The 16,441-nt window shown below is 38.3% G+C and overlaps 2 protein-coding genes across 7 annotated transcripts in view; one reads left to right on the top strand and one right to left on the bottom strand.

Annotated features, from left to right (window-relative positions):
• LOC121520321 (SPRY domain-containing SOCS box protein 4-like) overlaps window positions 1–16,441 on the top strand; it is an 85,690-nt gene that overhangs the window by 45,864 nt on the left and 23,385 nt on the right. The window lies entirely within an intron of this gene.
• zgc:136870 (uncharacterized protein LOC664693 homolog) lies at window positions 12,621–15,888 on the bottom strand. The gene is made up of 2 exons (XM_041803698.1): window positions 15,772–15,888; window positions 12,621–14,927 (listed from the first exon to the last, which is right to left on the bottom strand). The coding sequence occupies exons 1-2, from the start codon at window positions 15,800–15,802 to the stop codon at window positions 13,855–13,857; spliced, it is 1,104 nt and encodes a 367-aa protein (XP_041659632.1). The 5' UTR covers window positions 15,803–15,888; the 3' UTR covers window positions 12,621–13,854.

Below are 16,441 nucleotides of genomic sequence, written 5' to 3'. Positions count from 1 at the left end.
CATCTACTTTGTGATACAATTCAGCACTGTACATTTAAAGGATTGGAGTAGCTGCTTGAACGGTGATGGGCAGTTTACATCTGACTGTCAAACCAAAGAAAAAAAGATAACATCAGTTGTAGTGTATTATCAGATTTGTACTTTAATAGAATAACCCAAAAATTTACAGTAAATATTTTATTTCAAGGAAAATAAGGTTTGTATTCAAAACAGATTGATTGATTGAGAAAAGGCATCTTAGAATGAAAAGGCTTGAGTTAAGAAAAATGAAATAAATATTATAATAAATAGTTTCCCTGTTTTCTCCTAATCAAAATTTAAATTTAAACTGAAATGGTGACAGGAAGCTGCTGAGTAAATGACGTGTAAGAGGCCCAGAATGAATTATGTCTTGTACGGCTCCTCTTATTTGTGACACCCAACAAAAATATAATCTGATGATTTCCAGGAAAGAATGTAAAAGTGAAAAATACAAAAACAAAAAAAAACATGATACCAAACCACTGCTGACCTCTGAATTAGATCGTCATTGTTTCATTGATTAAATCCCTCACGCAGACACACACACAGGTTGAGTATCGTTAACAGGGCGATCCAATCACGTTGTGTCTCTGTAATGAATGAGAGCAGTAATGAATGAGAGCACGATAATCCTCCCCAATCTCCGTCTCCTTGGCTCTTTGTTCAGGAAGCTGCACACTCGCCGCTAATCAACACTTCAATTTGGCCTTGTGACATTTCCAATCCACGGACGGGCTGCTCGCCTTTGTGCACCCGTAGATCCAGTTCTATTTTAAGGTCTCTCGGCCCACTCTCTCGCTTTGGCATCTCTCTTTTCAGTGAAGGAAACTCTTCCACTTAATTTAACTGTTACCTTCCCTTCAGCTCTCCACTCACTCTGTGCTTGTTTTAATTAAATGTATTCCCTCAGTTTTGTTTTTGTTTTGTACTGAAGTTCAGTTAGACTCAACTGTCGCAGTTGAGAGAGTTAAGTCCTACTTAAGTTGTTTTTGTATTTCTTTTTTCAAAGTGCTTCTCAGGGTTTGCCTCAGCACACAGGAGTCTGAAAGAGAAGCAGTCATATCATTGATTAGTTTGTACCACCAGTCTATAGTTTGTACCTTCAGAGTGGCTCTGGACAGACAACTTCGAGAGCAACACTTCTTTCCAACTGTCTTTTTAATTACATTGCTCATTGAAGCTCCTGTGGGGAGTTTAAACCAGTAATGAAACAGACTAAAATTAAACTCTAAAAAATACATCTTGGCTCTACTTTACAATTTCCCATGCTTCTTTTTAAGTACTTCCATCTCCAATAGTTGAATAAATCTTACAAGGCTTTTATTGGTAGACTGACTTAATATTTGACTACAAACAGCATGATTTCTTTCCACAAGTTGAACCAACTCAGTTTTAGTAAGTTGAGAATTTATTTCATTTAAGTTATCCTGACTTCTTTATTTTATGTTTATCCTACTAAATAAAAAGAAGGTAAATTTTTTGCATTGTCCCTTTTTGAGTTTTAGTAACCTAATTCACTTAAGTCAGAAAAAAAGAACAAAGAGACATTTTTAGGTTGAACAGTTTATTTATAACACCCAGTCCAGATTTCCCTCCTTGATCACAATCTTTGGGCTGGCTGGTTCAGACATTAAAGCCCCTCCAGAGACAACAATCTTCATCAGATCATCAGTATCCACACTTCATCCTAGAATGTAGAATTTAAAGTTAAATGTTAGTTTCCTTAACCATCATATTTTAACAAAAGTAAAGTAAGTATACTGTTTCTTAACTACTGTGTTTACATTGGATTTACTTACTAAATGTTATCTGACGAGATCCTCCTCTCTGAGAAACACTACCAGGCTACAGATAGGATCCTGAACCAAAAGAAGGAAAAAACACAAGAGAACTTTGTAAAAGTTCACCAAAATTGATTGAAAATTGCCATTTAAATAAGGCCAAAAGAACAATTAAACTTTTCTTTCCAAAACAAAGTAAAAAAAAAAAAAAAGCAAAATTTGATCAAGGTAAAAATATCAAAATTCTTAAAATATTAAACAAATAGCTCAAAATATTTATACACAAAAATAATTTAAATGTCCTGCCTTGAATATAGCATTGATTTCAATCTAAGAATAACTCTAATAACTTACATTTTTCTCAGGATGAACTACTATAGAATATCAAAGTGCTGCTACATGTAGCTGTAGGTGACTGAACTTCACTCAACCCAATACTAACTGAGATCCATAACTTAATAAAACACTTAGCCACTAACGTCTGCAGTGTTACAACTGGAGATATTCAAGTTTCCGACTGATTTAGGACATCCATCTGCCATGGGAAAAACAAAAAAACAAAAATGGACGTTATTGAAGACAGTTAGTGAGCTTAAAATGCAGTCCTAAACACATGTCAGTGCTAAATGTTAATGTTAATGTTAATGTCAATGCTGAGGATTGTGCTAAAACAGTTTTTCAAACTTTGTACCGACACAGTTTGTAGAAATGATGAAATAAGAAAGAGGAAACTGGTACTCACCATTAATATTTGCTCAGAAAAACCGCTTCTCCCTCTTCTCTCGTGTGCTTGGTGCCATGTGCCAGCAGAAGTCTGGGCAAAGACAGACTTTGAAATGATGCATGTAGTCAAAACTGGGTTGATAAGTTGCCTGAACTTGATATCTTCTGAAGAGGAATTTATGTACTAAGGCGAGTCAACGCTCTTATATTTCAAGTTTGACATACTCCTTTAAATATGTTGTAAACTGACTAAAATAAGTACAAGTTACAAACTAAATTTTTTTGAACATAATTTTTTACATTTAAAACATGTTTATTTTAAGCCTGATTTACTAACCCCATGAATCATTTTTATGGTGTATTTGTAATACTTTTTAAGACCCAAAAGAGCAAATCAGATCACTAGTGGCAAGATTAACTTTGTCTATATTGTGATAGTAGTGTCTGTTCTTGCTACTACAGGGTAGACAAGATGATAATCAGTGTGCTTTTTTTACATTTTCCCTTAATATAATCACAGTTAGTGTCATTCCAGCTGTTTAGAAAGGGGGGGATTTTTTTTAAAAAGTAATATCACTTACACATGTTTTTGTCAAAATCAGCAATGAGAAGATAAGTAACACTGTGTCTGCGGGGATTTGGGGTTCAACAGATTCTATCTTACAGGCAAATCCCATGAAGAAACTGGAGCACATGAGGCACTTTTTGCAACTTAATCAGGGAATGTTAGACCTCTGATATTATAGTGTAAGAGAAAAAACAGGCACTTTAGAAATCAGTTTACTAACGCTGTTTTCAAAAACATGTTTGTTTAAAGCTACTGTGAGAAACTTTCCAGTTTGTTTAAAATTTGCCTCCCACCCCGTTTACACTTGAAAGTAAATTAAACCAAATTTCCTATGCTGCTTTTTTTTAACAATCCTAAATATCCCTCATCAGGAAAATCTATGTCATAGAAGCAGAATTCTCCATGTTAACCACTTCTGTGACACCTTCCTCCTGGCAGTAATAACAGACATTGAGAATAACTATAAGATATTCTGTCTTACATGAGGTTTGGTTTTCTTTTGTGTCTCCAAAAGATGCATTAATATTAATTTCAGACTGTTACATAACCACTTAAAACACCTCGCTGAAGCTTTAAGTTAATATTAATACAGTGAGAGCTCTCCCATCTGTAAACCCAAATCCTCAGGGAGATGTTCTTTATTTTCCCATAAGAGTTCATGTCATTGTTTTTATTCCTGGTCTTGTTTGACCTGAGCTGACTCACACTAACCTGCTGTCCACATGTGGATGTTGTAAACCCAAATGAAAACAGGATGTGATGTGGATCATTAATACTGAATAAAATCAGACCATCTATGACTCAGTGTGCAGCTGGTGAACATTTACAGCTCACACATTGTTATAAGTATGTTTTTAAGCTCACTGAGCTGGCACCAGGCTCACAGGACTTCTCTGTACTGATGTATAATTAGTGTCTGTGTGGCTTGGTATATTCTAACAGCTGTTTTGCATGTCTTAATCATGAAGATCAGAAGGTCTGAATCTGGCCTCCGTCACATTTGTTTGTCACATTTGTGTGTCACATTTGATCTTCTGGCCTTGTAGAACTAATGATGCAAAAACAGCACATGAACACTTCCTGTTCAGAGCACACAGTTTTTATTTGTGTTTTAGTTCTTTCACAATCTGTGAAACATTGGGGAAGTGTTTTTAGGTCAACATTTTCTATAACCCACGTTTATTGAGAAACCTGATGTGGTCCAAAGGTCAACTCAGACTTGGACACTTATTCTGAGCTCCTTTCTAGAAATCCTGTAAGCAATAGTTAAGATTAAAGGAAGAAGCACTCAAAGTGATCACTACTACCTTTTCAAATACTCTGTCACCTTTGGTTTGATGTGATAGGATGTTAGAGTGAGAGTCGGACAGCAGAGGGCAGATGTTTTCTTCTTGACTGACCCTTTTCCTTTGTGTCTCCTTTCACACATGACACAATGCTGTCATTAATAATGCAAGGCAATTGTATTTTGATTTTATACCAGTGTCACATTTTGTACAATTTTGGTTTTTATTTCCTATTCAACAAGACAAATCTGTGAATGTTGGTATTGTAGGAAATCAGCATTTGATAGTTTATTACCATTGTCTGCTTTAATATAGATCTTAGCACTGATTTTGAAGATTAATGGCTAGTTAGTTTCCCATTATGATAAAAAATGACTGATATAAAGGTAGTTTTAACATTATGGAATCTGCTTTAACATGTTACAGATAGGTGTTATCATCATTGAAGTCAAAATAGTTAAAGGTTAATGTCCCATCTGCCCTGAAAGTGCACATCACAGCAGATATAAATGTCCTCCATAACATCTTATTAACATCTCTGTGCGCTAGTAAACTACGTCATATAAAACCTGTCATACATGCACACCCTGAAAAGAGTTAAGGTGTTTTCACATTGAGTAAATTAAGTCTGCACATAGACCTTGCACGCTGAGTTTGATATTTATTCTTCTTTTTATAGTGTAAATTCACATATTTAGACAAAATTATCTCATACTGCAAAGGCAAAAAGAAGCTAAGGTGATTTTGTGGCTTTGTCACTCCTTAAAATAAAAATAAATTAATGCACTTTTGTCTATCCACTCCTAACAGAGCTCTTCATATATTGATGTAATTTGCACGAGTTTGTGTATCACCTGCAAAGTGATGTTACTATTTGCAGTTACAAGGCATTTCCTGTTATAGATTTTTTTGTTTTTTTTACTCAACTGTATTTATAAACAATGTCTGCCAGTTACATTCATGTAATATCCACATTTCTAAGCTAAATTTCATGAGTAAAACAGAATGAAAGGTCAAAAAAGGCCCTCTTTCATTAGCTAATGTAGCTTCACTAGCTACATAGTTGACAATACTACGTAAACCAGTGTAGCTGCATTAGCTTTAGCTTAATCAATGTATGCCTTGGGAAACATAGCTAAAGCTAATTAAGCTATGAAGCTAATTAAGCTACATAATAATGTTAGCCTTAGCAAACATAGCATAAGCTTATGCTACTAACATAACTTAGTAAACTTATACTTTAGCTTCATTGGCTTATAGCTATGTTATTTATATAGCTAATGTAGCTTTGTTAGCATTAGCCTTAGCTACTTTAGCTGCTAGTAATTTCATGGAGGACAAGCTTTGTGTACCCTGCTTTATTAAACATTTTGTACTTAGGGTTTTCAGGTCAGATTATTCACTCTAAACATGTGGTGTCATCACATTTACTTTAACCCTAACCCTAACTCTAACTAGAGTTTTGACCTGGTTTTATTTTCAAAGCTTTAGCGAGTAATCCATCCTGACAGAGGGAACGTCTAAAAGTAGCTACAATATTGTAGCTGTGTTGACATAAATTAATAAGAAACATGTATCAACATTTTATATTTATCTACATGCCCTTTTTAAATCTGAATTACTGCTCTTTTCACTCCAGATATAAAAATAGAAATGCATTTGAAAGGGAAGCCTTAAATTCCCACAAGGTGGAGCTAAAAGCAGGGAACTTTAATATTGTAAATAGTCTATAGTTGCAGATAAAGTGCTCCTCTTTGTGTTTGTTTCTCAGTGTTTGGTGTTCTGTAGAATCCACTGGATGCTGTTTCACTTTACATCTTTTTCTGTGTTGATCTCTGAAGTTTAAGTCACGACTCTCTCCTGTCTGCGTTTTGCCCTCCCTTTACTCTGTCGCCCCCTGCAGTGTGTCCCTCCCCTACTGCCGTATGTCCTCTGTTTTATGCACCCTGTCATTCTGCCTCTAGTTATCCATCACTTTATCTCCGTCTCTCTATCTAATTCACATTGGCCCTTCGTCCTCTCACCCTCTGTTGGGCAGAGTTCCCAGGCTGCTACTGTAACTCTCCTTGATGTTCTGCTGCAGACCAAACACACTACTGCTTCGTCTTCTGTCACAAACATAAGTCAGAGTTACTGTGGTGTAGATACATGTTTACCTTATTTAAGACTTTTTTCTGTGTAGTCTTACTTTGATTTATGAACTTGTGACTCTGCCTCAGTCATTCTTTTCCCGTGTACTTTGATTTTATGGTGATTCACCTTCAATAGGAATTGGCTGTAACAAAGCCCTATCTACCTGCTTAGATCTGGAGTGTGTAATGGATGACTGTTAGGGACACTGATTGTGGATTGTTCTAGAATAAAAAGAGTAGAGGAAGTCACCTTGCAGTGAATCATTAAAGACCGAGTCGCTGCATTGTAGGGGCTTATATAATGTTGAGTTGTTTATGAGCTTACAGGCAGAAAATGATAGTCAATAAATGAGTTATGTCAAACAAATTCCTAAAAGATGCGTTGTCTTTTTAACCTCACACAGAGTAACTTCCAACATATTCAGAAACAAACTGAGCAAGTTTAACATCCACTTTTGTTAGCTTATTATTTCTGTTAATAAGATGAGATGTTGATGTTACTTAAACTATCAAAGATTATCTTTATGTCGGCCCCCTCCCCTCTGAAAGCAGTGCTTGTTTTAGCTGCAGCTGTTTGTGTACTAAAAAGAACACTTCAACCTTTGTGTCTAGTTCAAACAGTTAAAGTTTATAGTGGTCTAACTGGCCTGGTTTACAGGGTCAATAAGTCACGCTGTCATGCAAATGTTCACAATAACTGTCGTCAGCATCCTGGAGCTAGGCCACTTACTCAGAAACAAATTGAACAGATGACATCACCATGAGGTGAACTCCTGTGAGCACATCATGAATATTTTAAGTTTTTATCAATTTCAAATTTGTTAATGCAAAATTTATGGAATTTAAGGAATTACTGGGAAACCGAAGGGCAAGAATGTTTATCAGCATTCAGTAAAATTAAGTTTACGTACCATTTTGTCTTCTCAAAAATCGATTCTACTCCGGCATTTACATCACAGAGAATGAAGCAAACATCGTCTACAACTGGTAGCTTCACAAATAGAAACAGAAAAACCCAGTTTAGTCAGGACAACTTTTTTAGGAAGGACATGATTTGCCCAGTAACATTTTGCTTTATTAGCAGTTATTCATTTGCACTTATTTCTGTTATTTACATTTGACAATGGGAGCACAGTACATGGTTCTGCCTTTTCCTGTGCCTACAAAGAAAGCCTGAGGCAGGGAGAGAAGCAGCAAAAACCCCGGAGCAGAGCAGGCATCAGTGACAACAGAATGACATTGATTAACTCAGAAGCAGAATAAAGGAGGAGCTGGGGTGGAGGAACACCAGTGAATGTCAACTGATGGATCTGCTTACTGCAAGGCTGTGATCGACCGCAGACTCAGACTCCCACATGGGGTGATGGGTTCGCTGAGCAAGACGGTGTGGCATTCCTGATAACTGTGCATGCAGACAAAAATCAAGTCTTTCCAGTCCTAGGTCCTCCCTGTCTTACTATAGTCTTGTGAGGCCTGGACATTCACTGATGGCCAGAGGTGCTGACTCCTTTGTGACAACTTCTCTTCAGTATATTTTTGGGTATCGTAGGGAAGACTGTGTGTTTGATGTTATCATGCTCAGGAGAGCGAGGATGGGAGGAGTCAGCTGCTTAAAATGGGGACGGCAGCTGCGCCACAGGAACCTGGCATGATTTCCCATCCTGATCCAGCTCAACATATACTCGGGACCCAGGACCTGGCAGGCTGGTCCAGACGCCAGGGTGTGTCATGGTGGGGTTGGCTGGGAAGATAACTGGAGAGATGGGGTATGGGTCTGGCAGAGGCCAGAGCAGTACAGGACCAAGGTTGACTATTTTAGTTTTTTGCATGTGTGAACTCAAGTAGATACATTTTCACACCAAATTTACCCAGATCTTTTCCTTGCAACAGTTTACTTAATTTTCCACAGGAAGTAGAGGTGGTCAGTGTGAGACAAGGCAGGAAACATTCAGGAAAATCAACACATAAGAGCAAGAGGAGGGATGCTGTTTTTATCATGTCACCAGTTAATATCACAATCTTCTTGCACACATAAAAACTTGTTTATTGTCTTTTCTACTTGCCAGTTGATTCTTTTCCACTCATTGATTGATAATGTGAGTATGCTGAGTCAGATTTAGTATGGATGTATACACAAAAAAATCAACTGTATATTGCATGGATCTGCTTTTCCTGTTTTCTAGGATTTAACATTTTGGGGGTGTAAAGCCCTGATTTTTTTTAGACCCTCCTAGAACCTCCAAATAAAATAAAAATCCTAGAAAATTCAGGAGTGCACATATGAAATCAGTCCTCCAGACTTGTTTAAATGGCTGTTTTTACTTCATTAGTTCCACCAGGGGCAGAAATGTCTGAGCAATCATCATCAGCTTAACACTAACCAGCATGTTAAAAAAAACTATTATGGCATTGATACTCAGCTTTTGTTTTCAACTTTAGGTTTGTTTACTCTGCAGTTGACTTAATGATATTCGTACTTGCTCATTTGAAATAGTAGTTCCAGTGTCAGGTGATGCATTAACCTCTTAATGACACTTACAGTATACTTTAGGTACTTTAGGTAAAATAGATCATTCCTTAAATGTGGAGATGGTAAGTTACTTTCTTTTTATCCTTGCTGTCTGTAGCACTAAAGTTGTGTCATTGGCCAAGAGTCACTGGACCGAGATTTGAATGAATTCAGCCTAAATCACCTAGTGGTGTGTCAGGCCTTGACACCTGTCAATCATGTAGGTCACAGCAGTAAATGGGAAAGGAAGCTATGTGTATAAAATACGCATATAGACACAAGGAGTATAAACTATTAGGTAGGTTCTACCAAAATTTAAAGCAATCTGTTATAAATTATCCGTTAAATAATTTTATCATCTTTGCATAACGAGGGAGGGCTTAGCCCTATCAGCCCATTTATACCAACGTCCCTGATTTGTTCTGAAACCTTTGATCTTATTACCTAAGCTGTAAGAGTGTATGTTACGCAATATCAGAAACTGATCTGGTTCAGGAGTCTGTAAATCTCCATCTACATAACTCTATCATCGAGGTTTATGATAGAGTGGATATAATGTTGCTCTGCAAAATCATCAAGTATTTAATCACTCCATTTCAACTCTCCTTGAGCATTCAGTGATAATTAATATTGTACAGAAATGCAGAAATCATCAGATAAATACACTTTTCTAAACAAGAAAAAAGCAGCAGCTTCATTTCATAATTTTAGACCACCAGCTTCTGTATTGTTCCTTTTTTCATGTAAAGTCTTTTCTGATGTGCATCCTGTTGCTCCTCTGAGCAGAAAACATTTCTTGCACTCAGAAATCACTCAGCCCTGAAAGTTAAAATCTCCAGCTTTTAGCTAAAGATGGCTTCACTAACAGGCTGTCTGCTGTCTCAGCCATGACAGATCCTCCCACTAACAGCTGGTACATCGCTGCCAGAGAGATAAAAGGAGCCTCTGGATCACAGGGCGAGAGTTTTTTTAGCTCCATGTCAGGACTTCCTTTGAGGGAAGTCACTGCCTGAACAGAAAATAATAATGTATAGTAGGTAATCTCATTATTTAATATGTTGACTTTTACCTGCTTGCCTCCAGAATTTTTATAGACGTGGACTTCTGATGTGCAGTGATCTTTGATATGAAGACACCTTGATGATAAGCATGTCATTCTGCTGGCCAAGCCTAGATGACTTATAAAACATTGTGTATCATATAAAACATTTTTTTCCCTGTGTGACGTAAGTTTAAACTTCTCCATCGTGACATTGAAAACAAGGATCTACACAACATTGTTCAGATTTGATCTGTGAAGTGAAACCTTATAAAAATGACAGCATGATATCACATGGGAGCTGATTCATAGTGCCAGTATAGTGGAAAAACTACACTTCTGTGTTAAGCTGAGAGTATGACTGAAGGTCTGGCTGCAATCTCAGTTCCAGTTTATCGCAAAGGTGCCTGATGGGGTGGAGGTCAGGGCTCTGTGTGGGCCAGCCAAGTTCTTCCAGACCAAACTCATCAAACCATGTGTTTGTAGTCCTTGCTTTGTGTGCTGGGACACAGTCATGTTTGAATAGAAGAGGGTTGCCACAAAGTTGGAAGCATAGCATTGTAGAAAATGTTGTAGTATGCTGAAGCATTAAGAGGGGCCTAGCCCAAACCCTGAAAACCAGCCCCATATTATTATCCCTGCTCCACCAAACTTCACAGTTGTCACAATGCAGTCAGGCAGGTATCTTTTTCTAAGCATCCACCAAACCTAGACAGGCTCATATGACTGCTAAACAAAGAAGCGTGATTTTTCAATCCACAAAACGTGTTTCCGCTACAGTGGAAGCCGTCATTGACCTCACTCTGTAAGTTTACACAGTCCTCTGCTTTGTGGCTTAGTTGCTGTTGTTCCTAAACACTTTCACTTTCTAATAAACTCACAGTTGTATATGGAAGTGGAATATCCAGCAGGGAGGAGATTTCATGAACCTTGTCATTGCAGAAGGGGACATCCATCATAGAACCCCTCTTGAAGTCACTGAGCTCTGCAGAACAACCCATTTTTTATCCCAAATGTTTGGGAATGGAGACTGCTTGGCTAGGTACTTGATTTTATACACTGATCATGGGTTGAACTGAAACACTGATGTTATTTACAATATTTTTACTGCTTTAAACAGCAACCTGCTAGCAGCTAGTTTTATGGATGGTTTGTCACAGTGAAAATGACACATCAGACAGATGTGGATAATTGTTATTTTTGCCAGTTTGAAACATTTATCCATTGTTGTTGCAGTGGCTGTTTTTGCACTGTCAAACATCCTTTGTCATTCTATGGGCATACTGTATATTTTATCTGTGCCACCTTAACTCATGATGATATATACAGCTGATTCACCAAACTAATGAAGGGGACACTTGGCAGACATTATGCATGTACAGAACATGGGTATGCACAGTTAACAACAAGTTATATCACGGCCTAAGCTGCCCAACCCCCACCACCACAGGGAAAAATCCACCCAAGTTCAACACTTCACCAATTAGTATTGGCTAATGTTGTCTTTATACAGCCTTAAAACTGATATAATTGACAGACTTAAAAGGTTAACCTCCTTGTTTTGATTTGAAGACTTTGACTACAGCCCCAAATGATAAATTTATCAAAAGCAGGACCCTGTGGGCCCAAAAGGGTTTATACAACTTTACTAACCAGATGAGTAGACCTCACCGTTGTCTGAAAACTGACTTCAACACTGCAGAATAACTTCAACTGTATTGTGAATATGTTTTGGACCTTTCACACAGGATTTTTAGAGTGGCCAGCAGGCTCCAGCTCCACAACAACCCTTAAATAAAATCACATGGTACTTGTATGAGCATCAGACTTTGATCTCAGGCAGACACACTTAGAAATAAAATCAGCACTAGCTTACACAGTATAAAGACTGATGGTATCTGCCGACGTGCTTGACTACAATGAATCCCTCTTAGTTTGTAGTTCAGCGGATCATGTGTGTGAGACTGCTCTACATGAATTTGAGCCACGACAGCTTCTATGTCTAATTAAAGGAACCTTTTAAATAATATATTGTGTTCACGCTTTCTTCACTCCAACCTGACATTTTAATGGTGTTGGAAGTCTTTGTTTTGCTCTGAATAATCAGAAAGCTCAAACCTTGAAGCTGTGAAAGTCTTAAGTAGCTTTTCGTAATTAAACAAATTAAGCCAATTCCAGGTTGAGGGACAGCGTTATAGTTAAATCTGCTTTTATGCATTTGAAATGCGGAGAACTGACCTCGATGGTTACAACACGGCTGACCTTGCTTGGCATCATGACTGTGAAGCAGAGATGAGGATTAACTGTGTGTGTCAGCAGAGGAGAGGCACAGACAGTTCCCTGAAGCCGATGGACAATTTGTTGAGATGTAATGAAACGGTTGGTCGACTGCACGCCCCTTCTGTTTTGTCATCATAAAAACCTGCATGCAGCGGCAATGATTGCCTCATTGCTGCAGATTGAAAAAGCAAACATATAAAAGCATAATAAAGACAAAGTCAATGTTCAGCAAGAGTTTTTATTACAGTTTATGCACAACTTTTTCAACAGTAACAGCCTCTTTTATTTACATTTTAGCTTTACAAACATGACATTAGATTTTAATGCACACTGTTTAAACGTAATATCATATATTTACACATTTTATAAGTCTTCCTAGTTTTTGGGAAGTATCTGTACATATAAACTTAATGAAAACTTTAAAAACACAGGAAAGCTGTAATAAGTATTCTTTCTGCACATTACAGCAAGTTTTTAAATTTAGGAAATAAACCTCTGTTTAAGAGCTAGAGGAGGAAATCAAATCCTCTCTCGTTTTTATGAAAATGTTTAAGCTGGGGCCGAAAGAAGAAATAGCTGAGCTCCTTATTGAAAAACAAAATACCTCTGTATCTTTTGGTCATTGGCTTTTCTCATCATAGGTGGATACATCAGGTCTCAGATGATGAAAAAACTTACTTCTTTGTTGTTTGACCATTTTATTTTTTCATAATCAAAAATCAAAGCAGACCAACCCAATAGGCTCCCTCTTCCAGTCCTCGCCGCTCTGTACGACAGCAAAGGTCGACACCACAGACAGACCATTCACAGTGCATTCACAGATTTAAGAACCTAATAGCTAGGGCTGTTGCAAAAAAGCAAAACAAACTTTTTTTAAGCTTTTGATGATACGTTTTGACCCTTTTAGCCTCCTCCTTTATGGCATAAAGCTTGTGACACCCTCATTCAGATTCATGCTACTGTGGATTCATAGCTTAATTTATTTTACTCAATATGCATTGTCATTAATGTATCTATCCATATTGGGGTTTCTGACAGTACACCCAGGGAGCATCTTATGAAAAGAGCCTTCTCTACCAAGTAAAACTGTCTATTAATTTTGCAATAAAATGGTTAAACTATGATGAGAGTGCTCCTCAATGAACAAGTTTAAAATGAAAATCCAAAGACCAAATGGCACATGCTTACCTTCCTCCCTTCACTATCTATCCAGCTTACTCATTGACATGCCACACCTTATTTGGTTAATAATAAGTTGTTAAAAAATATTGCACGTGATGTTTACACTTTTAAAAGTGATTATATGATAGACTTCCTGGAGTCTTAACATCAATAAAAATGTGATATTTATTTATGTGTAACCTTCACTGCAAAAACCCAGTCAAAGCAGGTTAATTAGTCCAAATTGTATCAAAACATGTGTGGTGTGAATTTTCCAGTTTTTCTCAGTTTTTAACAAGTTGATTGTCCAATTAAAACAATTTTTCTCCCAGCTCGTGTCACTCATGTCCAGAGTCAGTTTACTCTGGCTGCATTGAAAACAGTCTTTCTGTCCTTCGTTGCTTCAGGCCTTCTGATTGGACTCAAGGCTAACCTCAGACCCCCATTAGACCGAAATGGAGCCATCAGTCCTGTTTTTACGTCATCACTCTCCTCTCTCTCCCCTCCACTGTCTGAACTCACGTCCCACTCTTCCTCCTCACTGCTCAGACTGCTCAGCTCCATCCTCTCTCCCTCCTCTTCATCCTCCCCACGATTCCTCTCCTCCACCTTTGCTTGCCCTTTTCTTGGGCAGTCTCCCTCCTCCTCCTCGTCTTCTTCTTCAGTCTCTGACCTTTGCTCCATGTTTATCTTGGTCTCTGCTGTCGTTTGATTTGTCCTTACACCTCCCACAGCTGTCTCCGCCTGCAGTTGAGCTCTCAGCCTCTGCTCTCTGCGGCACCACTCCTCCTCCATCCTCTGGTACATGTGCAGGGAGAAGTGCCATCCTCCGTTCTCCTGCAGCAGGTCTTCCACTTTACCCAGCAGCTCTATCACCTGCTCCTGCTTTCCTCCTGCTTTTTTCCCATCCTTCTCACCACTGACAGATGCTTTGTTATTAAACACATGGTATCTGTAGCGGCATTTCTCCATCAGCCACTGCAAAGCAGGGCCTCCTGATCGGATCCTCTCCTCTGCACTCAGCCCTTTCCCCCTGAGCAGGTCTCCACATGTGAACAACACCATGGTGTGTCTCCACACTGATGGGGTCAAAAGCTCCATTCTCCTTTCCACTGCCCTCCTCTCAGGCTCAGTGAAGTCCAGCAGAGGGATCACTAACAGAATAGCATGAGGACCTCCTAGTCCACAAAGAGACAGCGCTCGCATCAGTTCAATTTTCTCATCTCGGGGGACACTTTCCTGAGAGGAGCCCCAGCCTTGTGCATCGATGACAGTCACTTGATGGCCAGCGGTTATGGCGCTGGCAGCTGTGCTGGCCACGCCTCCTCTGGTGTCAAAAACCGATCCCTGGCCCAGTAGGGTGTTACCAGTAGAGCTCTTGCCAGTACGCCTGGGACCAACCAGCAGAATATTTAGTTCATGTGAAACTGGAGGAGAGAGAAGAGGATTTTAGTCCACGTGTAATGGCTGTGATGATGTATAAATGTAGTTCAGACTAAAAACTTTAGCCCTCAAAACAACTGAGGATGAACAAGAATAGGACTTCAGCTGACGTAGGTCTTTTGGACTCCAAAACTCCACAAACATTAATGTACATACAGTGATATTTACTGATGATATATCAGTGGTAAATATTGGCAGATATTTTCATATCTGTTTTGTGTGTTTTCTCAGAAGCCTCAAATCTTTTAAGTCAGTAAAAAGTATTTATCTGATCAGTGTTATGATGAACAGAGAGAGAAAATAGATGATAAAAAAAAGTGTGCCTTGCAGGCCACAACATGAAAATCCCATTCTTGTTGCCAGATTAACCTTTAACCCCTTATACACAAACTGCAGAGTAACGGCTACCTAACATTGCACTAAATTGGAACTTTTTCTGCATTTTCATGAACAAATCTGTTTCTGAAAGCACTGTAACTCTCCTGGCTGTGCCCCTGATAGTAAGCATAGGTTTCAATGCAAATGCAAAAACTCTGAGCAAGCATATTTGTCTTATTCCCTGTCAAAAATATATGTCATTTCACATCTTTGAAGGATCTAAAAAGTTCAGTTTAACATCTTACTTCAAGATATTAAAGGCAAAAAAAAGAGGCAGCAAGCAAATTTTACATTGTATTTTGGAGCTGCTAAGATTGTGGAAGTAAATCAGAAATTATGGGTTTATGTTAAAAGCATTTGCAAAAAAAATCTTCCTCTTGCATGGTTTGCATTAAACAATAGCTTAGCTGCATTTTACAAACCAAAACAGAGTTTGGAAAAACGCCATACCAATAGTTCCTGGTGGGTTCCAGCTCCCCATGGTGACGGTCTTCAGGGATCCTTGAAAACACTTTTACAGAGCAAACAACCGGCTAAGTTTGTGAGTAAAGTTTGTCTGGCTCTGCTTTCTTCTCGTCTGACTCATGGACGACGTAGTTCCCTCTTATCGAAGCCTGCCCGGAAGCTCCTCCCATGTTTTATCAGCGACTCTGCGTTCTTTAGAATCATAAAACCATCCAAAGGATTGAATAGTGTTTTATGTCTTTCCTGGTTCACTGTGACACTACAGTAAACATAATGCTATTTTTATTCTCAATAACCAACCAGAATCTCACATTGCACAATTTTACTGTAGACAGGAATTGATTTAGTGTACCGTAACACGATAGCACAGATATCAACATACTTTGATAACAAATAGAAAATAAGATATGCAATTTGTGGAGCATATTTCGATACTTTGGCTCATGCCTCTGCATTGCTTTAACATATTCATCATAGACTGTGGATAAGAAGTGGATGTAGCCACTACAACATCAGCCAGGTGTTTGTAGGCACCTGTCTTTAAAGCCTTGAGGCTAGAATTTCATCCATCTTTTGTCATAAAAAAAGAAAGAAATCATACCTTATTTAGCACACCTGCACAAAAGTGTGCTTGCTAGTGAGTGAGCTTTGACAA

Source organism: Cheilinus undulatus, linkage group 13, assembly GCF_018320785.1.
Source record: "Cheilinus undulatus linkage group 13, ASM1832078v1, whole genome shotgun sequence".
Taxonomy (NCBI): Eukaryota; Metazoa; Chordata; class Actinopteri; order Labriformes; family Labridae; genus Cheilinus; species Cheilinus undulatus.
The sequence above is the reverse complement of the archived record's forward strand: the minus strand, read 5'-3'. Positions and strand labels throughout refer to the sequence as shown.

Excerpts from the sequence above, each read along its gene's own strand:
- zgc:136870 (XM_041803698.1), bottom strand. The coding sequence starts at position 15,802 with ATGGGGAGCTGGAACCCACCAGGAACTATTG. Across the intron at positions 14,928-15,771 it reads GAACCCACCAGGAACTATTG|TTTCACATGAACTAAATATT; the intron begins GTATGGCGTTTT and ends TCTCTCCTCCAG.